This window comes from Labeo rohita, chromosome 3 (genome assembly GCF_022985175.1).
Source record: "Labeo rohita strain BAU-BD-2019 chromosome 3, IGBB_LRoh.1.0, whole genome shotgun sequence".
Taxonomy (NCBI): domain Eukaryota; kingdom Metazoa; phylum Chordata; class Actinopteri; order Cypriniformes; family Cyprinidae; genus Labeo; species Labeo rohita.
This window is the reverse complement of record NC_066871.1, coordinates 45927945-45953867: the sequence shown is the minus strand read 5'-3', so window position 1 is coordinate 45953867 and position 25923 is coordinate 45927945. Positions and strand designations below refer to the sequence as shown.

Below are 25923 nucleotides of genomic sequence, written 5' to 3'. Positions count from 1 at the left end.
AGCTTCATTCAGCTCCTGTCAGAAGAAATGAAAAATAAAGTTTCAGCAGAGACAACGCAGTTCGAGAAATGTGTGGGCACCAAAATCTCTGTGGGTTTGAGTGCATGTGTGAAAGACAAAGTTTATTGTCATTTTTAGCCTGTGTGGTGGGAGATGAAATGAGCAGAAGTGTCTGCAGAAACCACAGCGAACGTTTAACACAGTCATGATGACAAACACTGGAGACAAAAGAGACAAAACACTTCCCAGATGACAATAGCACACTTACATTTATACTTTAAGGCTAACCTAATCTAGTCTCAACCCTTCTCTCACTAGTCTAGAACTTCAACCAGTAAAAGATTCAGGTTGAGTGGCTGCGAGATCCCACGCCACCTTAACGGAAATGACAATGAATGCACAAAAACATGTGACGTCTGAGGAGATTGTGACAGAGCATTGTAGTTCTCTTTTATGTTTAATCAACTTAAACCTAACTATGAATTAAAGTCTTTTAGTAGCGACAACTGCATGACTAGGCTTCGTTTATACAGTGCGCGTGCTAGACAAAGTAAACACATCCGTTGAGTGTGCGCGTGCGCGCGCGCTGGGACGCTGAGGGAGTTCGCGGGCTCGTGCACACCCTCTCCATCCGTGTTATTAATAGAGTTGGTCTTAATGACGGGAATAGATGCGTTTCGGTAGAATTAAACTGCGGTTTATAACGCAAAGTTTAACTTTATGATATAATCTGCGCGACTTGAGGGAACATCGGAGGAGATTGACGGAGAATCATCTGCGCGTTTCTAACGGTAAAACTCTTCATTCCTGTCATTCCTTCATGGTTTTTTATTTGTAACTTTAACAGATAAAAGCATCTGCTAAATAAATAAACAAACGTACAGTTGTGTTTCCTACTATGTGATTAGTTATATTTTCGTTGTTTATATGAATAACCGCTGGCTGTCGCATAAATAACCATATAAAACTACAATCGACGTTCAAATAAACTTTTATTATGTCGATAAAGCCACAAATAAGCCTAATTTTAATGTACAATATTTAGACTAATATTTTCCTTATGTAAACAACATAACGGAACTTTCAACGGAACGTTTGGCTTTATACTATTATTCATATTTAACATGAGAAAATGAAAATAAACAGTTAACTAACTTAAAGTCTCATTAAAAACTCATAGTAATGATGGTGTGTGTATTCTTTAGTTTCAGTCAGTAGTTTGGTGTGTTTGTGAAATGTGATGAGGAACAACAGTATTTAAAGCAGGAAGAGTGTGAATGCAAGAGGAAGATGAGAATCATCGTGATGTTTGCAGAAATGATCAGATTTAATCAGAGATAGTGCGGCAGCTCCTCTGTGAAAAACAGACTGACATAGACTGTGAGTGTGTTTTAATCATATCCCGAGCTCGTGAATCAGTAGGTCGTGTAACGGTAATCGAATTGGGTCACTGGTAAGTTCCCTGCTAAGTGCACGTCGGGGCAGTGATCACTAGAATTCCAGTGACATCACTACGTACAGCGTCAACGGACAACATTATAGAACGTCATCTCTGGAACTAATAATATATAATATATATATATATATATAGACCATTTCGCTAGATGTAAACAACACTGGTCCAAACTTCCTGTTTTTTTTTTTTTTTTTTTTTTTCTTTTTCTTTTCACATATAAAAATACATCTTAAAGGTGCTAATGTAACATTTTCATCCAGTCAAATGTTATGTTGGTTGTATTTTTTGTGATGTTTGTGTAAAGTAAAAAAAAAAAAAAAAAGAAATAAGAAAGAATAAGAATATATAAAAAAAGAATATATATATATATATATATATATATATATATATATACACTGTGTGCATAATTACTGCCAGATTTTGGAAGATAAATTCTTGAATCAGAGGTACAAGAGGATGTGATGCTTGTCCTTCAAGAGTCACTCTCAACTTATCTGTCTATAAAGCCTATATATATATATATATATAAAATGTCTTCATGTATTTCACAACACGTCAGCTTGTTATTCTTATTAAGTGAGGGGGATTTTTTAGGATTTTTTACCAAGCAAAGTCTCTGAGAACCTGACACATTGTACTTCTGAAGGTTGCAGTTCTGGAAAATGGTGGCGCTGGAGACTAAACGGTTCCTGATGGTGTCACACCTAATTCTTCACCTTAATTCCTAATTCTTTTGCAGTTAACATGCATCTTTTCTTCTCCACCTGTTTTTTCTGACCATGCAGACTCAACAAGCATTTCTCTGTCCAATGGTCAAGCCTTAACAAATTCTTGTAATGCATTAGTATTGCATTCTTCTCATGGGCATTTAATAATTTGAACTTTTCAGTCTGAGTTAAATCTCTTCTTTGGCTCATTTTATCTGTAAAAGAAAACATGCCTAATAATTCTGCACACCTGAATATAAGGAGTTTTTCACTTCCAGCCTTCATGGACGATTATATATCACATATAAATGATTAAATACAAAATTAACAGTAGTTATTAAGACTGATGTGGTTTCAGAAATGTGAAGTTATTTTCAGTAAGGGAGCATAGTGAGCACCGGGTGCTCCCTAGAATTTGCGATGCATTGTGGGATTTTACAGGGAGCAAATGTTCCAGTAGATGGCGTAACCATAGCAAAAGTTCTGCATTTTAAAACGAATGCACTAGTGTAAACGCAGCCTGAGACACTCTCTATGTGTAAGTGTGTGATTGCCTGACGATGATGGAGAATCCTGTCGTTCTGTCAGTAGTGATGTCGTGATGGCTCCGCCCCAAAGGAGGCGTTCCCTCGGCCCCGTCTCACCCAAACGCATCTACAGGAGCCTGTCACTCAAACTGAGGGGTGGAGCTTCCCATAGTGAGGCGGAGCCTTCTGATTGGAAGAGGCGGCTGAGCAGAGGACCAGCTGAGGTAAAAAAAAAAAAAAAAAAAAAACACACGCACACTCAGAAAGAATGAATTTGAATGTCCTGCTGTCTACATGAGTGTGTTTGTGTTTAGTACTTGTGTCTGTGGGACGCACTGGAGAATGAAGACACGCTCGCTGTCCAGCATCTGTTATCCAAAGAAAGAGCAACAGATGGAAGGGTGAACAGCGTCAGTGAGTTCGGGCTGGTGCCGCTGGATGTGGCCGCTCTTACCCATAATGCACCACTGCTGCAGGTGCTGGTAAAGGCTGGAGCCAAACATAACCCCACCTGTGAGTGGCATGCACGCACACATGATTACCAGAGGATTTAAAACATAAACTGAAATACTGTATAATAATAATATATAAAATTTAGTAAAAACTTTCAAAATTCATAGGACCCTCTTTTTGTAAAAATAAATAAAATAAATATATACATAAAATAAAAATGATTAATAATGATAATTGTAATACAATTTACAACATTTTATGAATTAAATAAATTAGACTTGCTTTTTGATTGAAATCTAATTTTCATTTACTTTAACTTAATGTTCTAAAATAACTGAAACTGAAACTAAAACTAAATTTAAAACAACTATTTTATGAATTAAATAAAATATAAAAATGACAAAAACACATTGAAATCAAATTTTTAAATTTAAAATAAAAAAGGAAAATGTGAAATAAAACTTTATAAATATTAATACTATAAATTTAAAATGTGAATACAACTTCAATGGTATCCTAATGGTAGTAAAATAATATTGACCACTATAATTTACTGAATTCTGTAAGAAGTTTATTTTTAAAAATAAATAAATAAATGCTTAAATTTTATGTAAAAAATTGATTAGATGTGCCTTTTGATTATAAAAAATATATATATATTAAACCATTCAAATGGAGATACAGAATTTGAAAGGAAAAAAAATTTAATTGATAAAAAAAAACATAGGATTTTAACATGACTTCAACTGATTTGACATTTGTAATTATTATAAATACACCTTTTTTAATATAAATCAGCACAGATGATCACTTTATGAATTAATTAGACATGCTTTTTGATTTGTAAAAAAAAAAAAAAAGATTTCATTGGACCCTCATTTAATAAATTATTTAATAAACTGTGAATGTAATAAAACATGTAATGTATTTTTTATATTCTTTATTTTTAATAGTATTTATTTGTTATTAACTATAATTAAATACACTTGTTTATCCAACTGATTAAACACCTTTTAATTTGCGGGGGAAAAAACAGTTTTCAAATCACTGTATTGTTGTTAACATTTTAATGTAATATATTTTAATTAATAATGTCATAAATCATAATTAATAATACATAATTACATTTAAAGTTTTATGAATTTAATTGATTAGTCATGCCTTTTAAAAAACAGATTTGTTAAAAACAGATAAGACCCAATTATTTCTAAATTGTAATAAATTATTTAAAAAATTGTACATTTAATAAACTGTAGTGAAATTATTTTATACATTATAAATGTCAAACTTTCTGAATCAAATTAGACATGTTTTCTGATAATTAAAATGTAATTTAACAATTAAAATTCTTAAATAATAATAATAATAAAAAAAAAAAATCATTACATAACATAAAAAACATCATTTTGATTATTAAAATTAAACCATTAAAACAGAATCCACAAAATGGTAAATGAAAACATGGAATTTGTAAAAAAATATCTAAATCAATAAGTAAATAAATAAACAGTCATAATTAATAATTTAGGAAAAAAAACTACAGCAGATTTCATACTTCAGTGGCTTCATTGGCTTGATGTATAAATGTCTCTCGCCATCCTGCCGCAGTGAGCTCGGCCTCTGATTGGTTGCTGAAGCTGGATGAGCTGGTGTCATTGGCCGAGCAGAAGCTGGAGGAATGGAGGGCGGAGCTTCTGCAGAGAGCGAAGGCGGAGCTTCAGGCACAGACAGACGTGCAGAAGAACGTGGATCTGTGGACGCAGCGATGGGAACTTTATCGTCGCATGAGGGATAGATTTAACACAACTGGTACGAACACACACACACAGACACTCTTCAGCAAGAAGTCATGTGATTCATTACACCTGTCTGTCTCTTTCTCTCTCAGCTCCGCCCGGGCCGCCCGCCGGCGCCGTCCTGCTGGTGACGGGCGACAACTGTCTCTGTGTGCACGTCACTGAACCCGCCGGTCAGACGCATGGCCTCATCACCCGATACAGAGGTGAGATGACATCACATGACCGCAGTGATGTGGCTGATGATGTCATCACTCACCTGTGTGTCTGTCTGTGTGTCTGTGTGTAGTTGAGTGGAGCTCTTCATCGAGTTTTCATCCTCTGTGTGGCACGGCATTCATCACTGACACCAGAAACCCAGAGTTCAGCATCACGGGACTCCAGACTGTAAGATGCACACAGACACATTCATCAATATATAACATATGCAGATATGATATTGACTTGTGTGTGTGTGTGTGTAGGGTGTGCAGTATTACGTGCGGGTCAGTGCATATAACGTCAAAGGTTGGGGTTCGTTTGTGAGCAGCAGCCCGCCGTGTGCCGCCCCATCCAGTGAGTAATGAGAACTGCAGTAATATCACTCATTAAAGAAATATTTAGGGTTATTTTCAATTTGTTAAAGAAATATTACTACAGGGTTTTCAAGTTAGGAATTATTATAATTAACTAAACTGAAACTGAAAGTTGATAAATGTTAACTGAAAGAAAATAAAATCCTTCAAATCTAAAACTTGTTTTTTTCCTAAATAGTTGCCAAGGAAATGTTTCTAATTTTTCATTTAGTTTAACTTAACGTTCTAAAAATAACTAAAACTGAAATGAATAAAATAATAAAAATAGACCTATTAAAAATAAAAATAATAAAAATGACAAAAACACACAATAAAGTTACACAAATTGTAACTAAATTTAAAATGAAAACTAAAAATGTAAAATAAAACACTAATATGAAATATAAAAATAATAAAACTAGTGCTGCTCAAACAATTATTTGAGATTAATCACATCCAAAATAAAGGTTTTTGTTTTTTTATATGTGTGTGTGTACTGTGTATATTTATGTATATATATAAAGACACACACATACATTATATATTTTGAAAATATTTACATGTATATATTTATATTCATATAATTTATTTCATATTCATATAATATTATTTTTCTTAAATATATACATGCATGTGTGTGCATTTATACATACATATAATAAATATATACAGTACACACACATATATTATGTACACAAAAAAACTTACATTTTAAATGTGATTAATTGCTGCCCAGCAATAAATAAAACCTATTCAAAATATAAATAAAAACTGCAATGGTATCCTAATGGTACTAAAATAATATTAACCACTATTATTTATTAAATATTGGAATAAATTCTAATTAAAAAAAAAAAAAAAAAGTTCAAATTTTATGAAATCAATTGATTAGACATGCTTTTTGATGATTACAATTTTTTAAGCTGTCGAGATGGAAACACAGAATGCAACTGGTGAAAAAATAAAACTTTGTCAAATAGGATGTTAACATTTTAATGAAGTACTGAATTGTTAAGCTTCTATGAATTCAACTTTTTTCCCATAAATAAGCACAGATGATCATTTTACGTGGTTTCCACAAAATCAACAAATCGGCATATTAGAATGATTTCTGAAAGATCATGTGACACTAAAGACTGTAGTAATGATGCTGAAAATTCAGCTGTACATTTACATTTTAACAGATATTCACATGGAAAACAGTTTGAATTGTAATAATATTTCAAAGTTTAGGGTCTGTATGGTTTTATTTTGAAAGAAATTAATTCTCCCATCAAAAAGAACATGTTAAATTTGTGTGTGACATTTATAAAGTTCAGGCTAAAGCTGTTCTTTTGTTGTGGTGTGACGGTGAGACGCAGGAATCCAGCCGCAGCCGTCAGGAAAATCTCACAGACAGATCAGAGAGCCGATGTTCAACGGTACACAAACACACACATAAAACACTGAAACAAAGTCGACAGACAAGTGTAATGATGGATAAACATATGTGTTTCACGAGCTCTGTGAAGAGAGTGTCTATGTCTCGTGGGCTAAAGCAGCTCTTTCACTCCAGCAGGTTCGTTCGTCTCTTACAGAGGTGAGAAACATCAGACCGTCAAACTTCACTTCTACACAAATCACAAATTAAATATTACTTTACTGTCTCAGCTCAAAAATTTCAAATCAGACCAGAGGCGGACACTAGTGAAGTGTTTTTCTGTACTCCAAAACATTTCAAAGCATAATATTGTACTTTTTACTGCACTACGTTTCATATTAAATATAATTTAATACTTAAATATATTATAAATCTAGTACTTTCTTACTTTTAGTCAAGAAAAAGTAATTCAAAGGTTTACTTGAGTACAAGAAAGTGCTAAATTTTTAATGCTCTTAAATATTAAAGGTAAAAACAAACAAACAAACAAACAAAAAAACCAATAACTTTTACTTATTATAAATTATTATATACAATTAAATTTATTAACTTTTTTAATGTAGTGAAGTAAAGTTTTCTAAAGAAAAACACTTGGATAAAGTACAGATACTTTTTTTGTAAATGTACTAAAAATAAAAATACTTCACTACTGTCCACCTCTAAATCAGACAAAACATGCTTTGAAATCAGCTAAAAATCAGGATATTAATTCTTAAAATATTGCAAAATAGAAAATATATGAGAGAAAGTCTTGTTTCTGTGATTTCTAGACCTGGTAAAGACATGGAAATGAATTGAATCTTAATGCTATGCATATTTATAAAAATATAAATATTTATATATATGTCTGTAGAGTTTATATTAAATTTTGAATTCATTTTTAATTTTAGTTAATATTTTAGTAATTTTTTAGTAAGTTTTTTTCTTTGTCATTTTTATTAGGTTTTCTTGATGGCCATATAGTTTTTGTTTAATTATTCTTATTAGTTTTATTTTAGTTATTTTAGAATATCTTAATTTTCATTTACTTTGAAATACTAATTTGAGTACTTAATTGAAAATTATTAATGTTTTCTTGGCAGCTAACAGAATTATGTTTAGATTTTATGAAATATTTGATTTATTTCAATTAACATTAATTTTAGATTTCATATAATTATTATTTTTTTTATTTATTAGTTAAAATAATATTTTATATTTTGTTCTATTTATTATTTTATATTTTTCATATCACAGTTGTCCTTAATTGATAAAAAGAGCAGAAACCCTGAAGAACATTCAGTTATTAAGTGTTTAAATTTAAATATAAATATAAAAATGTTTTTTTTTTTTTTTTAAAGTGTGATTTCACACATTTACACACATTTTTTTTTTTTTATCACTGCTGCAGATGTGTAATGTATGTGGTGTTTGTTATCTGTGTTGTAGAGGTGTGTACCTGGCGTGTGTCTTCTATCAGAAGGACTGTGTTCTGGTGACGCCTGATGATCAGCTCCCTCTGGTGGAGATCCAGAGCTGCTCCACGTCCGTCACACAGGACTTCCTGTGGTTCTGTAAGGTCAGGGCGATCAAAGGCATAGTTTCTCCTGTCTTTCATCTCTATGCCTGCATCCCAATGTGTATACTATCCACCCTAAATTCTATGTGATACTAGTACATTTCAGTACTATTTAGGGCAGATGGGGTGGATAGTATGCACACTGGGACGCAGGGTGTGTCTCCTCACTTATCTCTCTCTCTGTGTGTCTCAGCTGTCCTGTGCGTGGACACAGGTGCCGCGGCTGCTGCAGGTCCTGTCATCTTCATCACTTTCCTCGTCTTCATCATTGCTGCAGAACAGACTCTGTTTCCTGCGGGCCGTCGCACAGCTGCAGGTACCAGAGAATCCAGTGATGCTCACCCTAAAATGGCCTGATTAATATACTTTTATTGGGTTTATTAGTATTTTCAATTTTGGCTTATTTCCTTATTTTCCATTTTTATTTTAGTTTTACTATTTTTTAAATATATTTATATTTCATATTTTTTTATATTTATAAAATATATATATATATATATATATATATTTTTTTATTTAATTTCAGTTAAACTGATAATGTTTGTGCTGTTTTCATTTTTTTATTATTTAAGATTACATTTTAGTAGTTGTTTATTTTATTTTATTTATTTATTTTTTTTTTTTTTAGTTTTTATTTTTGTTAGTTTCTTTTTTTAATCTATACAGTTGTCATTAATATTTTTTAAGTTTTTTTTCAATAAATAGTTTAGTGTTTTTATTTTAATATTTTAAATTATTTTAATTTTAGTTAAACTTTTAATAATTTTGTTTTTATTAGTTTTGTCTATATAGTTTTTTTCATATTTTGAATTAATTTATTAAATTTATTAAATTTTAATTATGTAGAACATTTCAGTTTTTTATTAGTTTTTTTTGTCTATATACTTTAAGGTAGAATATTTTGAACTATTTTTTTTATTTTTTTTTTTACTTTTATTTGAAAGTTTTATACTTTTATTTTTATTATTTTTGTATTAGTTTCATTTTTTAAAAAAATCTATATAGTTTCCATTAATTGTATTTTTACAATTTAATTTTCATTTAATTTAATGTGTAATACTTTTATAGTGTTCATATTTTATTTGTTTTATTTTTAATGTCTATTTTTGTTGTTTTTTTTAATTATTAATTTATTTTTTAATTTTGATTAGTTTTTAATATCTATAAAGTTTTTAGTAATATTTTGAATACACTTTAATTTATACATTTTCTGTTCTCATTTTATTTTTTATTTGTATTTTTTATGTCTATAAAGTTTTTATGAATAGCTTTTAATTTTACATTTTTATTTTAGCTAGTTTTAGCAGTTTAGCAGTTTTTATTAGTTTTATTTTTTTACTTTTTCTATATAGTATTTAATAATATTTTGAATTAGTTTTTATTTTTACATTTTTCAATTTTATTTTAGTTAGTTTTAGTTTAGTTTTATTTTTTAAATGTCTATATAGTATTTATTATTCATATATATATATATATATATATATATAATATTTATATAATATTGATTATATTTTAAATGGGTTTTATTGCATTTTTCCTTGTTTGCATGACATTATTATAGATTTATTAAGAGATTTAGCTCATTTTATTTAAGCTAATAAATATTTATAATATATACATTTTTGTATATTTTATTTAAGTGTGGGTTTTATTTATTGTTTTAGTTAATGATAATAACCCAGTAGTTGTGTCTGTCTGTAGGCATCGGTGGGATGTGTGGATCTGGGTCAGGTGTATTTCAAGCCGCTGAAGGACCAGCAGGGGAACTTGCTGCTGGTGACCCTGAGAGAGGTCACAACCCCACTGACCCCATCTGACCCCCCGCTGCACTGGCTTCCTGTCAGCAGCCTGGAGAAAAACCAGAGCGAGACGCCACTGCTGCCCGAGCCCTCGGCCGTAGAGCTGCTCACACACAGACTCAAGGTGATCAACACAACACACACATTAAACAAATCAAACATTAACACTAATGATAATAAACAGACAGTGAGATGTTCTGGTGAAATGTCGCCCTCTGCTGTCAGATCTCATCTGTCACTGATCAAGAGAGAAAGAGTAAAGTTAAAGAAACTGATCATTGTGCATCTCTCACATGTGTCTCCAGGAGATGCTGTCGTATCACAGGAGGAGTCAGCAGAGAGCTCAGCCTGGTCTGTATGTGGGCATCCTGAAGCTCTGCAGCTCCGTGGATCAGCTCCGCATCCTGGTCCCGCAGCGATTACCCAACATGCTGTGCCACTGCCGGGTCCGGAACCGGCCACACGTCTCACGGTCAGACTGGAGAACATCACATCTGATTCATTCACACTGACTAACAGAGATTAACAGCGATCATGTTTGTGCAGGGATGAGTGGGCGTGGCTACAGAAGCATGCGGTGGGTGGAGCCTGTGGCGGTCAGGAGGGCGGGGATGACACTGTGATTGACAGCTCAGGTGTTGAGGAGTTTGTGAAGGCACTGAGATCTGCAGTGACTCAACTGCTGACCAAACTCAACGTCCCACTGGAACGGGTAACAACACGACCCATCGAAACTTGATTCCAGCAGCTTTGAATCACATATAGTGATACAGTCATGTGTGTGTGTGCGCAGGCGTGCGAGTACCGCATCTACACGCAGGAGCTGCTGCAGGTCGGCGATCAGGTGTCTGTGATTCTCCTGCTCCCGTCCTGTGAGGAGTTCAGATCCTGTCAGAGTCCAGCAGAGGGAACTCAGAACACCTTCAGCGTCCCACTGCACATCTTTGAGCTCGGTCAGTCACTGCCAACAGAGATCACTGTCAGACAACACCTCTACTGTACACATATCCTGATGAGCTACAGTAAACACTGTGAATGCCAGAAATTCAGTGGAAAAATACTGTGGCTGTGTTTCAGAGATTACAGGACGGCATACTGCTGTCTGTATATTTTACAACTAATTACACTATAAGTTTATTTTGTATAGTGGTTTAAATGTAGCTTCTTAAAGGAGAAGTTCACTTCCAAAACAAAGATTCACATATAATGTACTCACCCCCTTGTCATTCAAGATGTTCATGTCTTTCTTTCTTCAGCCGTAAAAAAATATGTTTCTTGAGGGAAACATTTCAGCATTTTTCTCCATATAATGACCTGATATGGTGCCCCTGATTTTGAACTTCCAAAATGCAGTTTAAATGCGGCTTCAAACGATCACAAATGCGGTTGTAAACAATCCCAGCCGAGGATATAATTAAATTATTTAATTATAATTAAAATTATTATTTTATTTCTGTTTCTTGCCAAGGCAGCATTTCTCATTTACTTTAACAGAGCTTCATTAAAGCAACTTTATAACATTATAGATATATTTAAAATAATAATAACACACAGTAAAATGACTAAAATTAAAATATGAAAATAAAAAGTTCAATATTGCATTCATTATAATAAAATAATAATTTATATATTACCTACAAATGACACACACTAAATTACAAATTACAACTATAAAAAATGTTATAAATAAAAACCAATTCAAAGTGTTACTATGAACAATAACATTATATATTATATATTATACACATTATATAAATGTTTAAAACTAAAATATTTAAAAAATATTTTTTATTATAATAAAATAATAATTTTTATTATATTCAATTTACTGTAAATTAAATGAGAAAAATTGAAAATATTAAAAATATAAACTATAATGCACTATGAACAAGTCAAAAGTTTTTGAACATATAATGTTTTAATGTTTTTTTTTAATAAGTCTCTTCTTACTACCAAGCCTGCATTTATTTGACCTAAAGTACAGCAAAAACAGTACAATTGTGAAATATTTTTACTATTTAAAATAACTGTTTTCCATTTGAATATGTTTTAAAATGTAATTTAATCCTGTGATTTTAAAGCTGAATTTTTAGCATCATTACTCCAGTCACATGATCCTTCAGAAAATTATGATATTCTGATTTGCTGCTCAAAAAACATAATATAATATAATATAATATAATATAATATAATATAATATAATATAATATAATATAATATAATATAATAATAACATTAATAATAATAATAATAATAATAATAATAACAATTATTATTATTATTATTATGGTGAAAACAGTTGAGTAGGATTTTTTCAGGTTTCTTTGATGAATAGAAATTTTATAAGCACAGCATTTATTTGAAATAGAAATCTTTTGTAACATTATAACTGTTTTATCATCAATTTTGATCAATTTAAAGTATCTTTGCTAAATAAAAGTATTCATTTCCATAATTTCTTTCCTAAAAAAAAACAAAAAAATTATACAGACTCCAAGTTTTTAAATAGTATAATGTTACAAACGCTTCTTATTTCAGATAAATGCTTGATCTTCATCAAAGAAAAAAAATGTACTATTCTTATTTAAATATTATTATTATTTTGAGTAGCAAATCAGCATATTAGAATGATTTCTGAAGGATCATGTGACACTGAAGACTGAAGTAATGATGATGAAAATTCAGCTTTGATCACATGAATAAATTATATTTTAAAATATATTCAAATAGAAAATAGTATTTAAATAGTGATAATATTTCACAATATTACTGCTTTTGCTGTATTTTGGATCAAATACATGCAGGCTAGGTAAGCAGAAGAGACTTCTTTAAAAATCTTACTGTCCAAAAACTTTTGAGTGGTAGTGCAGCTTACACTAAACTAATTCACAGGATTTTACAGTGTTCTTCTCTACAGATGATGTGTCATGTTTGTGTGTGATGTCTGATGTGTTTGTGTTGCAGTGCACCTGTGGGCGTACGAGCGTGATCTGCTGTCTCAGTACTGTCAGCTGTGGCTCAGACTGGAGCTGGACGTCCGTCTTTCCCAGCAGGCTTTGAGAGAAGCGCTGGACACTGAAGAGCTGAAGGAGGCCACGGAGAGAGACACACACGTCACACAGCTGGCACAGGTGAGTGTTTACCTGCTCTCACTCACTCACTCACACATATATACATACAGAGCTTTCATGTGCTGTGTGTTTTCTAGAGTCTGTCTGCGCTGTGGCACGAGAGCCGATGGCTGATGGACGTCATTCACACACTGCGCTCCAAACAGTCGGAGGGGGCGGTGCCTCTGGGGCGGGTCATGACCTCACAACCACCAATCAGATCAGCCACTGATGAGGACACGCCTCCTGCTTTACAGACAGCAGCACAGACACACACAGGTGAGAGGAGAGACACAGCTGAAGATCAGTCATTCTGCTCTATTAATCAATTGTTTTAATTTTAAAATATTTTATTTTTATATTTTTAGGATTGACTTTATTATGTGTTAGTGTGTTTTTATCTTTTGATTCATTTTTAACAAGTTCTATTTTTATTTTTAATTACTTATTTTTAATTTAACAATTTCTTGATTAAGTTACTTTTTAGTGAGTGTTTTTTATTATAAAACTATTAATTTAAATGTAGTTTTATGACTTAATTTTTAGTGTTTTATTTTGTTTTTTTATTTTTAATTAATTAGTAAAATTTATTTTTTTTTTTTTTTGTTTCTTACAATTGTATTCATTTTTAGTGTTTTATTTTGTTTTCATTTTATACAAATTACTAAAATTAATTTATGTTTTTGTTTTTTTATGATTTTATTTATTTTTAGTGCTTTATTTTATTTTTATTCCATTTTTACTTAAATTAAATTGTACTATTTTATGATTTTAATAATTTTTAGCGTTTTATTTTGTTTTTATTGTATATTTTTTATTTGAATTATTTTTTTCTTTTCATTTTTAATAAATGCTTTTTTATTGTATTTTTTTTTTTAATTTACAGTCATTTATTTACTTAATTTTACAGCTTTATAATTTCATTTTATTTTTAATTCTTTTTGTTTTTATTTCTAAATATGTTATTTTAATTTGACATTTTTATGAATTTGATTGCATTTTACTAAGTGTTTTATTTGATTTTAATTTTAAATGTGTCTTATATGTCACATTTATTGCATCTCACAGCATCACTGTCTTTATTATCTGCAAATAAAATCCAAAAGCTTCTTTCTACAGCAAACAAGACACAAAAATGATTTAATGATCCGTTTACATGTGCTTTCAATAGCAGGAAACAATGACCCAAATTTAATCATCATTATGAAGGTTAATGGTTAAAAATAAATGTTTCATGTACAAACAATCAGCACCATTAACAGAAACCAGATGTGATTTTATTAAATAACAAAAAATCCCCTTTACCTTTTCTTTTTGCATCAGAGGTCACAGGGTCAGAGGTCACCGCACCTGTGGAGGTCACAGAGGTCACAGATGATGTCACGTGTCCAGAGACGCCCGCCTCACAACCCCGTTCTCATGGAAACAGCATCCGTCGTCATGGAAACAGCCTCCGGCAGATGTATTCGTGTCCTGAACTCAGTGATGTGGCTGCTTCACATCCCATAATGCCTGTGGATGAAGGTCAGGACCTGGTGACGGAGATGATGGACCTGTTCCAGAGCCTGGATCTACTGGGAGGGAGTCTGACAGACCTGCAGGAGCTGGACTGGAGCGATCCAGAACCGGATCTGCAGAACCAGGACCAAGATGACAGGACGGAAGCGGCGGATGGTGCCGCAACCCGCAAAGGACATCCAGTCAGGAGTCTGGTGGAGTGGGTCAAATCAACCATTTAATTAAACCCAGTCTGGGCCAAGGCTCACCATGGCATTTCAAAAATAATAGAAAATAATAATAAAATATTATAAAATGTATTTTAAAAAATAACATTATAAATAAAATATAAATAGTATGTTTTAAATAGATTTATAATATATTTTATGTTTTGTTTATGAAATATTTTATTTTGATTATTTTATTTTAGAATTATTTATTTTAGTTTTTATTCATTTTTAGTGCTTTGTTTTTATGATTTTATTCATTTTTAGTAACTGTTCTATTTTATTTGTTTTATTTTTATATTTTAAAATCTTTTTTTAGTTTTAATTTTTGATTTTAAAATACATGTATAAATATATAAATATTATAAATATACTATAAACTCTGCAGCGTCATTTGACTGTATTTACTGTACGATTCAATTGTAAAGATAAAGATGCAAGTCTGTTTGCACCTTAGGTTTTGTTAAATAAATAAATATACATGTTTAAAGTGTTACCTGTGTGATTATTACTTTATGTTTTCCAGAAAATAAGTTTTATTTAATAATTACCAGAACACATTAGAAACCAAATACACTTGAAAGATTACTGTACAAACTTTATAAACTGCATATCATTTACATTAAACTACATATATACCTATTCACATACTAGCGTAATATTCACATACTGAAATATAAGCGTTTTAAGGTGTTTTTGTGACGTTTTTGTTTTTTTCTGGATGTTTGAGGTGATCCGTGTGTTTGTCTCTTTAAATCTCAGTCGTGTGTGTGTGTGAACATGGCGGAGGAAACCGAGTCTCCAGCTGCTGGTGAGTGAAAAATAAAAGCGGAATAAATTGAGAGTCGCGGTCAAATGATCCGGATTGATTGGAGTTTAACGCGCAGGAATCACGTGATCCCGAGTCCTGCTGGAATAGAAACTCTGTCATGATATTTAACTCATGTTAGAATCATGATTGCAGGACTGTTAAAGGGACATTGGCTTATTTTAAAGTAATACATTTTCATTTACACACAGTATTGTTTTATTCCACAAATAATGACCTTTGTCTTATGAGAAACATGCTCTGAAAGATCCTGCTTGTGTACTATATGTGAACATTTTTATTTCGATTCATATAATGAAAAAATGTCTAGAAATTGATCCATTGTAAACATTTCTTATTGCTTCCCTGTTTATTAATTAACTTTATTTTATATCATTCCACTACATTTTGTGATGTTTTTGTCTTTTTGTCTATTTTGACTTTATTATTTTTCCTATGAATTTTTTTTTTTTAATGAATATGCTGCAGGTCTCCAGATAAAAACTAAAGCTGATTTATATGTATAAACAATAGATTGATAATACATGTCCTATCTTATGTTTATATAAAATATAATAATAATAATAATAATAATAATAATAATAATAATAATAATATCTTAAATATAATGAATTTTGGATTATGAATTCTAATAGAAATGTAATTAGAAGTGTCTTAAAAAATATACAGCTGTTGTTTTAGAAGGTTCGGCTGAGGTCCGGATGGTTCTGTTGGGACTGACGGGTTCAGGCCGGAGTTCATGTGGAAACACGATCCTGGGTCGATCCGAGTTCTGGACAGATGTGTCGCCAGTGTCCGTTACCAGCCGCTGTCAGCGTTCAGGGGGCGTGGTGGATGGGCGGAGCTTACGGGTGATTGACACCCCGGGGTTCTTCCATACCTGTCTGAGCCCGGATGACGTCCGCGCCGAGCTGAACCGGTGCGTGGAGCTGAGCGCGCCCGGACCGCAAGTGTTTCTGCTGGTGCTGCGCGCCGGGCGCGTGACGCGCGAAAGCCTCGCCGCTCTGGACTGGATCAGCGCCGCGTTCGGCCCGCAGGCGCTCAGCTACACCGTTGTCCTGATCACGTGCGGCGACGCGCTTGGCGCGAAACCCGCGGCCGACTTCCTGAAGGAGAGCGAGGAATTATGGGAGTTTGTGTGCAGCTGCGCGGGCGGTTATCACGTGTTTGACAACACGAAAGGTACCATCACATTTTGGATTAATTATAAGAATTTGTTTCTGCCGTGGGATATACATTTAAAATTGTGAGATATTAACACAGGATATTATCTCAGTATTGCGAGATATTAACACAAGATATTAATGCAGAATTGTAAGATATAAATTCAGAATTGCAAAATATAACCTTAAAATTGTGAGATATAAACTCAGAATAACGAGATATTAATGCAAGATATTAAATCAGAATTGTGAGATATAAACTAAGAATTGCAAGATAATAAGCAAGATATAACCTCAGATTCATGAGATATTAACACAAGATATTAATGCAGAATTGTGAGATATAAACTCAAAATTACAAGATATTAACAGAATTGTGAGCTATATCCTCAAAATTGTGATATAAAATCAGAATTGCAGGATATTAACATAAAATTGCAAGATAATAATTTAGAATAGCGAGATATAAACTCAGAATTATGAGATATTAGCACAAGATATTAACGCAGGATATTAATGTAGAATTGAGAGATATTATCTGAATTGTAACAATTAAACAGAATTGTGAGATATAAACTCAGAATTAGGAGATATTAACAAGATATTGCAGAATTTTAAGATATTAACAAAATTTTGAGATATTACCTCAAAATTGTGAGATATAAATTTAGAGTTGCTAGATATAAACTCAGATTTATAAGATATTAACACAGAACTCTGAGCCACAGAGTTGAACGATATAAAGTCAGAATTGCTAAAAATAAACAGAACTGTGACACTAACAGAATTGAGAGATATAAACTAAGAATTACGAGATAACGCAAGATATTAACTCAGAATTGTGAGATAGTAACACAGAATTGTAAGATATAAAGTCAGAACTGTGAGACAAACAGATTTGCAAGATATAAATTCAGAATTGCAAGTTATGAACATCTGTCGTTTACTTTGAATGGAGTGACGTCAAGAGTTGCTGAGCTCCATTGCACCGCGTCATTGGCGTTATTTTTCAACTTTTCAAGCAGCAATGTAGGTGTCAGCCGATCAGTTCATGTTATGCAAATATACTAGTGCAGACGCTAGCTTATCACGTTCATGCAACACCAGAAAAGTAATGTGAATGGCTGCTGTCACCAGTGTTGGGGAAAGTTACTTTTAAAAGTAATGCATTACAATTTTGCGTTACTCCCTGAAAAAGTAACAAATTACATTACTTAGTTACTTTTTATGGAAAGTAATGCATTAGGTTACTTTTGCGTTACTTTTTTAATCTGGGCAGGGCTTGCTTCTTTGTGTTTAATACAAAACAATTCTAATGTAAAAGCCCTTTTACACCAAAAGTGAAATTAATTCACCTCAGGCTAAAAGAAAAGTACATTTATGCAGAAGATCATTCTTCAGCTATTAAAAAAAAAGTAAAAATGTTTGTTTATCTAAAGTAATTTTTGCTTATTAGTATGAAAAAAGTTAAAGTAATATATTTACGTAACGCGCATTACTTGTAATGTGTTACCCCCAACACTGGCTGTCACCATGACGGTCAGCACCAAACTTCAGCCACACCCATGGAGGTGGAAGTGTTGACACAGACGCCCCGTGTGAATGTATTTGTGACATATAAACTAAGAATTACAAGATATTAACACAGAATTGTGAGATATTGACAGAATTGTGAAATACAAGCAAATCTCAACTGTTTGATGGCTTGTATTGCCATAAAATGTAACTATTTTATTGCACAGCTGATATATGCAACTATAAAGCATGAAAAATTAAGATATTAATTAAAAAGAAGCTGCTTTAAAACAGTATTGTGAAACGCACCACAAAAATAAATGTGCCTTGACTAAAGGTTTCGAGGAGAGGTCACAGGTCACTGAGCTGCTGAAGAAGATCGATCTGCTGATGGAGCGTAACGCAGGAGCACATTACACAGCTGACATGCTGCTGCAGGCCGACACCGCCGTATGCCACATGCAGCAGAGGATTCTGGGAGACGATCATGAGGAGGATGAGGAAGCAAAAAAGGGGGCAGAGCGTCTGTTTTGGTAAGAGCTGCTGACGTCCATGGGCCGTGGCGCAGTGGATGCATCCGGCGTGATGGAGAAGGGGAAGGGCAAAGGGAAGAAGGTCAAAGCTGTGCAGAGGGTAGCGGCCATCGCCTCCACACCGCTGTCAATCACAACCGCCGCTAAAGTGATGGGCGGAGCTGTGAGAGAGGGAACTAAAGTGCTGTACAAACACAAGAAGACGCTCCTGCGCTAACAGACACAAACTTCAGAGACCTTTAGCAATACAGTATGAATAAGCAGAGAAAAATGCACATCACTTCCACTTCCTTTTGCACAATGTCCAGGACAATTGCACTGAATTTTTTTCATAAAGAAAATGCCACCATTTTAAGACCATTAACATTTTTTTGTGACATTAGTTTTTACTTTATTTAAGCATTAAGCATATTTTATTAATTTAAAGTCACACACACATAGTGACATTATTTTTGTACTTTTTTATTTAAATTAAGACTATTTAATTGTCAGTAGCCACATGTATATCAAATATATATTTAAATGTAAATCTTTAATTGTACTGAATTAAATGCTGCTTTATGTTCAGATAGGATTAGAATGTATACTATTTTAATTGTGCTTAAAAAATTATTTTGCATATCCTCACATAAAAATCTATTTTTGTCTTTTGATTTTGGGATGAGATGAAAGCTTCATAATTACATTAATATCACTCTAACTTTCCGCTGTTTAAATGATATGCCTGTTCAGTCATCACGACTGTCTGATTCACTTCATAAACTGAAATAAAGAACCGTGACCCACAGACGGACCAAAGTGTGTGTTTCTGTGCTCATTCTTCCTCAAGAATACAAGCCTTTGCTCCACAGAGATGAAAACTCTTTATTGACATGCCTTATAAAAACCAGGGCAGATAAAACTGTCCATCTTCATATAAGCTCATTAAAAATCATTATGCTATTGCCAGACATCTGCTAATGTCTTTCTCAGACTGAAATGTGGTTCATACAATCATTCATGATCTTCACGGGTATATTGGCACAAAAACACTCAAAGATCCCAAAACAAACGTCCCTTTACAGAATAAAAAACAATTTGTAGTTGGTCATAAACAACAAAATTGTGTACTACAGGGAAAAAAAAAAGACTATGAGAATAAACAAGAAAAGCAAACTATGAACTACAGAATGTGGAGTGTTTCTCACATACACACAGACACACACACACACATATATATAAAACACACACACACACACACACACCCTCGGCACATTGTCTTTATGAAGAGAAACACATTAAGGCATCAAAGACGAAACACGTCCAGCAGATCTGATCACTGTAAGGCACGATTACACCAGCCACACATGCAGCTCAACCACAAGAGCTACAGTGGTGGCCGGTGATGATGTCATGACTGGATGTGGCCTAATGGGGGGCGGGGCCTGATCCAACAACTCACACCGGCATTGGCAAAGACATCTTTCCACTTCCTCTCAGCACTGCAAAAACAGACAGAGAGATAGAAGATAGACATATAGACAGATAGATAGAGAGACAGAGAGAGACAAACGGATGGATGGCCAGGTAGACAGAAGGAAAGACAGACGGATGGACAGACAAACATATGAATGGACAGATAGACAGATGGACAGATTGACAAACAGAAAAAAGGGATGGATAGACAGATATACAGATGGGAACAACAGAAGGATGGACAGATTAATGAACAGATAAAGGGACAGATAGATGGACAGAGAAAAACAGATAGATGGATAGACAGACAAACATATGGATGGACAAAGATGGATTGATGGATGGAAGGATGGATGGACGGATAGACAGGCAGACAAACAGACAAATGGATGGACAAATGGATGGACAGACAGACAGACAGAAAGATAGATGGATAGATGGACAGACAGGCAGACAGATAGACAGATTGACGGATGGACAAATTGACAGATGGACATAAAAGGATGGAGAGATAGATGGACAAACAGACAGACAAACAGGCAGATGGACAGATAGAGAGATGGACAGACAGGCAGACAGATGGATACAGACGGACAAACGGATGGATGGATAGAACAATGAACATACAGATGGAGGGATGGATAGATGGTTAGATGGATAGACAGACAGATAGATAGATAGATAGATAGATAACATTGGTCAATAACTTATCTTTTAATCATAAAAAACTATAAGATCAAAGTTGTGAGATGTCTGCTGACCTCTGGTGAAGTACAAATAGAAGAAATCACAATAGAAGATGGTTTGGACGACGCCTGACACCACGGCAATCTGGTCGAAGAATCCCTCTACATGATAGCGCCACACCCAGTTACCGAGGTATAGCATGCGATACAGGCCCAGGAAGAACAGGTAGTGTGTGGTGATGGATTCGGCCTCGCCCGTCTTAGTGATCATGAAGAGCTGCGGCAAGATGGCCACCGACTCCAGATAGATGGAAAACGTCCACAGAATCTACACAAACACAGAGATCTGTCATGACAATGTTTCATCTTAACATCTAAAATGCTCGGCATCGAGCTCTGACCTCCAGCGGCGTGAAGGCGTAGTTCTCCAGGAACGACAGACCAGCCACCGGCACCAGCAAGAACTCCACACGGAACGAGTCGCTCTCAGAGTCATACGTTTTCCTGAAGCGGAGGTAGATGAGACTGACGGTGGCATACGCCAGGACCAGATAAACCACCTGAAAGACAGATCACAATCACAAATCTGTCAGGTGCAGTGACTTTCCCTGGGATTCAAACCCATGACCTGCTGTTGCAAGCACCCTGTTTTACTAGTTGAGCTGCAGGAACATTATTTTAGTGTTTGTGGTTTGTCAGCTTCAGGAAACTAGTTGTGGGTTCATCATGCACATTTGTCCTACAGCTTTGCCGTAAGTTTTGCATGAGTTTAAACATACAATAATAAATGCTTTCAGTGGATGTGCTATAATAGCAAATCAGTCTTCAATCTGCAGAACTATAACAACAGTTTCAAGATCAGATGTGTGTTTTTGTCTTTCATGGAAGCTGTGGCAAATCATAAGTCATAAAAAATAGACATTAAGATACTAAAATTATGATGCACAAAGTTGAAATTGGCAAAAGATATTTTTATGAGACAAAACATTGGAATTAAAATACCAATAAAAATGTTACAATTATGATGTCATCATTTTTAAAACTTTTTTTTTTGTCTTGATTATGGCTTTTTATTTTTTTTTTTTGCCATTGTTTGGACATTGTTATTAAGTAATTAAAAGTCATAATTATTATCTCAGGTTTCAGCTTTCATAAACTCATCATTATAATGTAATAATAATTATATCTTAATTTTGATTTATCTCATAATTATGACTTTCTTATCTCATAGTTTTTGCTATAGTGACTTAGTGAAATGACTTTCACAATGATGCATTTGTATGTCATAATTTAGAATTTTTTCATAATTATGACTGTAGTTATGATTTTATCTAAATTTCACATTTTTAGTCTCATAATAAGTACTTAGGACTCCATAATTTTGATTTTTTATCTCATAATTATAATTGGTATCTTATAATTTTGACTTTAAATAAAATATGAATTTTATTTCATAGTTTTGAATGTCAGTGTTTTTATTATAATTATGACTCAATTTAGATTTTTTTATATCATAATTATGACACAGTATGTCATCATTTTGACTTTGTATCTCATCATTTTAACTTTTTAATCTCATAATGACAATGTCATAATTGTCTTTTTATCTCATAGTTTTGTCTGTTATTGTTTTTGTCATAATTTTGACTTTTTATTTTATAATTATGATTTAGTTGTAATTTAAACTTGTAATTTAAGTCTTAACATAAGTAAGACTTACTACTCAATAATTTTGAGCTTTTATCTCATAATTATACATGGCATCTTATAATTTTTACTTTATATAAATTCTGAATTTGTATTTTTTTCTGAATTTCCTGAAATTGAATCTAAAAGTTTTGAATGTCATTGTTTTTTTGTTTTCATAATAATGATTCAGTATGTCATAATTTTGACTTTTATCTCAAAAGTAAAATTTTTGGAATGTAATAATTTTGACTTAGTATCTATAATTTCGACTTTCTATTATGTCTAATTATAGCTTTTATTTCAGAATTATAGTTTACCAAATAATTTTATTGTTTCTTATGTCGCATAAAATTGGCTTTCATGAACTTTACCTTCATGACAGTGTTGTAGATGGAGATGAAGGATGTGAACAGGTCCAGATATCTGGTGGTGAAGACCAGTGCAAACAGCACCTGAGACTTCCCAGAAATACCTGAAACACACACACACACACAACTTAAGAACAGAACTGAACAGCCCTCAACAGACTCAGATGCCAAAAGAGAATCTTGAGTTCCTCAAGGAACCTGAAGAACACCTGAAGAACCTTAAAGGAATGCCATGTGGGTCACACAACCAGCTGCCACGTAAACAATAAAAACTCGTGAGCAAACGCATAGCATTAATTACATCCCGACAGTCATGAGTGTAAAGTGTTTAAAGCGTTTTCATGTGTGAATAAATTCTAAAGAAGATCCACTCCGGTTCTGCTCCTCATTCACGTTCTGAAATCACCAGTGCGCACATTAACGCTTTATAGGCTCAACTAGATGAAAATAACATGAAATCAGTAGTTTTAATCACTCTGGTATGCATATATGAGTTTCTGCATGTACCTGCGCATGATTTTGATCTCCAGATCTTCAGGAACAGAATAATGATGGCGACCAGATGACAAATATCTCCAGACAGTCGGAAAATATTCATGTTATCGATCAGTAATCAGCGCTGGATTTAAAGAGTTTTGCAGCTGTTCTCAGATCAGATGCTCGTCCTGCAGAAATAAAAGACTCTTTCTTTCTGCTGCTTAGCGCGTGCCCGTCGCCCAGTTTTTAGCGTAAACCTCTTATGAATTTTAGTAGATATCCCTAATAGTATCCTTGATAATTTACTGCAACCCTCTGATGGTCTACGCTGGACTGTGCGCTCGCGCCGCTTGTCGGTGACGTGGCTGACGGTCCGCGCGACCAGGAAATGCGTCAGCCAAAAAAACCCAAGTACTGCTCACTCGCCGCGCCTCCAGCTGCTCGAGGCCAGCTCCACCTCTGTGTGAACTAATGGGTGGAGTTAGGGTTAGGATAGGGCGGGTAGGGTTAGGGTGTGGAAACGTCTATCTCACCCATTACCTCCAAAACCGACGAACACCAAACTGACTATGCACTCAGATATTAAAATGCAGAAATGTTACATGTCTGATAGTGAATTATAAAAGCAATTATATCTACAGCGCTGCTGAAATGACTATAAAGACAGCACTGCAAATTCATGTGAAAAATTGTATGTTGTTGCATTGTAGTAGTAGCCTATATGATTTACTCACCGGTTCAGTACTGAGATGATTTATTTAGATTTTTTAAAGTAAATAAACTTTTGTACTTTTAATAACATTTTGGCTCATCAAACTTCTATTTCTACCATAACAGATGCAAAATTATTTGTTTGTACAGATCATGTAATTTGTAGATGAAGGCCTATTTTAGCTTGCTGTTTTATGACTTTAGATGGAAAACTGCTGTAAAACAGACCACATCCACTGCTTTGGCTACATTCAAATCACAGCTTATAAATCTATCTCTCCCTCACTGAGGTTGTAGATTTACACTGTCAAGCAATTGCAGTTTAATGTGAATAATGCAAAATATGGCATTTAAAGTAAAATCAAGATGGATAGGCAAAATAGCAATACTGAAGAGTTAGTACAATTAAATAAAAGTGCAGCAGTCAATCATATAGCAATCAGCAAGTTTAATTTCCTATAATTATTTTATGTTAATTTTATGTTCCTATTTGTTCTCTGTTTCTGCCTAGGAATTCACAAGCTCCAGTCTGGATCCAGAACACTTAAGAAGAGATGATGCCAACCCTAAAAACATACAGCACTACAGCATTCTGTTACTAATTTATAGTGTTCTTTGTCTGTATGATTATGTTGTTAATTGATCTTTACCACACATCTCTGCCATATGCACATCAACTTGACATAGTCATCACAAGTAAGCTACTACTACATGTATTGTAAAAACTTTAATTTGGTGTAAAGTTGCTTTGCAACGATATGTATCGTGAAAGCGTTATACAAATAAATTCGAATTGATTTGAATTAATTTTTTTAAAAAAAATAGTAATACTAGACAAGCAAAAAATAAAAAGTGAGACAGTGGTATAAAGTTAACTCGTTGAGTGACTCTACAAGTGTTTTCCTCTAGAGGGCAGTACTCTCACAAATACTGATGACAGATGAAAAACACACAATGCACTCACTAAACATCCTTTATATGACATAACACAGGACACACTACACCAGGGGTGCTCAACCCTGTTCCTGGAGATCTAGCTTCAGCTCCAAACTTCATCAAAGACACCTGAACCAACTAATCAGGATCTGGAGCGCTTGATAATTACAGACAAGTGTGTTTGATCAGGCCTGGAGCTAAACTCTCCAGGAAGGTTGAAGTCCAGGAACAGGGTTGGGCACCTGCACTACACAAACAGAAGATAATCACATATACATTCCAGATCCTGACATTTGAAATTATTTATTCATTTACAGTTCATACAGGAACTAAAACACTGTAAAAACTTTAAAGTAGGCTATTTGGTAACGTTAAATGGTCAATAGTATTATTTATTTTATTAATGACGTGTGCTCAAGAGGTGATAACTAGCCTGATAGCTAGTTTGTTTGAGATA

At 33.4% G+C, this 25923-nt stretch overlaps 2 protein-coding genes and 1 pseudogene across 2 annotated transcripts; 2 read left to right on the top strand and 1 right to left on the bottom strand.

Annotated features, from left to right (window-relative positions):
- The first annotated feature begins 475 nt into the window (after positions 1-475).
- Positions 476-15589, top strand: LOC127162771 (ankyrin repeat and fibronectin type-III domain-containing protein 1). The gene is made up of 17 exons (XM_051105620.1): positions 476-791; positions 2752-2914; positions 3005-3203; positions 4752-4952; positions 5032-5145; positions 5229-5326; positions 5404-5494; positions 6808-7072; positions 8342-8471; positions 8665-8787; positions 10173-10394; positions 10576-10742; positions 10817-10982; positions 11064-11223; positions 13235-13401; positions 13479-13659; positions 14704-15589. The coding sequence occupies exons 2-17, from the start codon at positions 2765-2767 to the stop codon at positions 15117-15119; spliced, it is 2850 nt and encodes a 949-aa protein (XP_050961577.1). The 5' UTR covers positions 476-791; positions 2752-2764; the 3' UTR covers positions 15120-15589.
- A 258-nt stretch (positions 15590-15847) lies between these two features.
- On the top strand, positions 15848-19946 carry LOC127158482 (GTPase IMAP family member 9-like; annotated as a pseudogene).
- A 42-nt stretch (positions 19947-19988) lies between these two features.
- kdelr3 (KDEL endoplasmic reticulum protein retention receptor 3) lies at positions 19989-24203 on the bottom strand. Its single transcript, XM_051101591.1, has 5 exons — positions 23850-24203; positions 23346-23446; positions 21687-21845; positions 21361-21613; positions 19989-20625 (listed from the first exon to the last, which is right to left on the bottom strand). Exons 1-5 carry the CDS (start codon positions 23938-23940, stop codon positions 20582-20584), a joined length of 648 nt encoding a protein of 215 aa, XP_050957548.1. The 5' UTR covers positions 23941-24203; the 3' UTR covers positions 19989-20581.
- Positions 24204-25923: the final 1720 nt, after the last annotated feature.

What these genes read in the sequence shown, in the direction of transcription:
- kdelr3 (XM_051101591.1), bottom strand. Translation starts at nt 23,940, where the DNA reads ATGAATATTTTCCGACTGTCTGGAGATATTTGTCATCTGGTCGCCATC. An exon ending in TCTACAACACTGTCATGAAG is followed by an intron (nt 21,846 to 23,345) that starts GTAAAGTTCATG and finishes TCTGTCTTTCAG; the next exon opens with GTGGTTTATCTGGTCCTGGC. An exon ending in ACGCCTTCACGCCGCTGGAG is followed by an intron (nt 21,614 to 21,686) that starts GTCAGAGCTCGA and finishes GTGTTTGTGTAG; the next exon opens with ATTCTGTGGACGTTTTCCAT.
- LOC127162771 (XM_051105620.1), top strand. Translation starts at nt 2,765, where the DNA reads ATGGCTCCGCCCCAAAGGAGGCGTTCCCTCGGCCCCGTCTCACCCAAA. An exon ending in TGAGCAGAGGACCAGCTGAG is followed by an intron (nt 2,915 to 3,004) that starts GTAAAAAAAAAA and finishes GTTTGTGTTTAG; the next exon opens with TACTTGTGTCTGTGGGACGC. An exon ending in TTCGTTCGTCTCTTACAGAG is followed by an intron (nt 7,073 to 8,341) that starts GTGAGAAACATC and finishes TCTGTGTTGTAG; the next exon opens with AGGTGTGTACCTGGCGTGTG.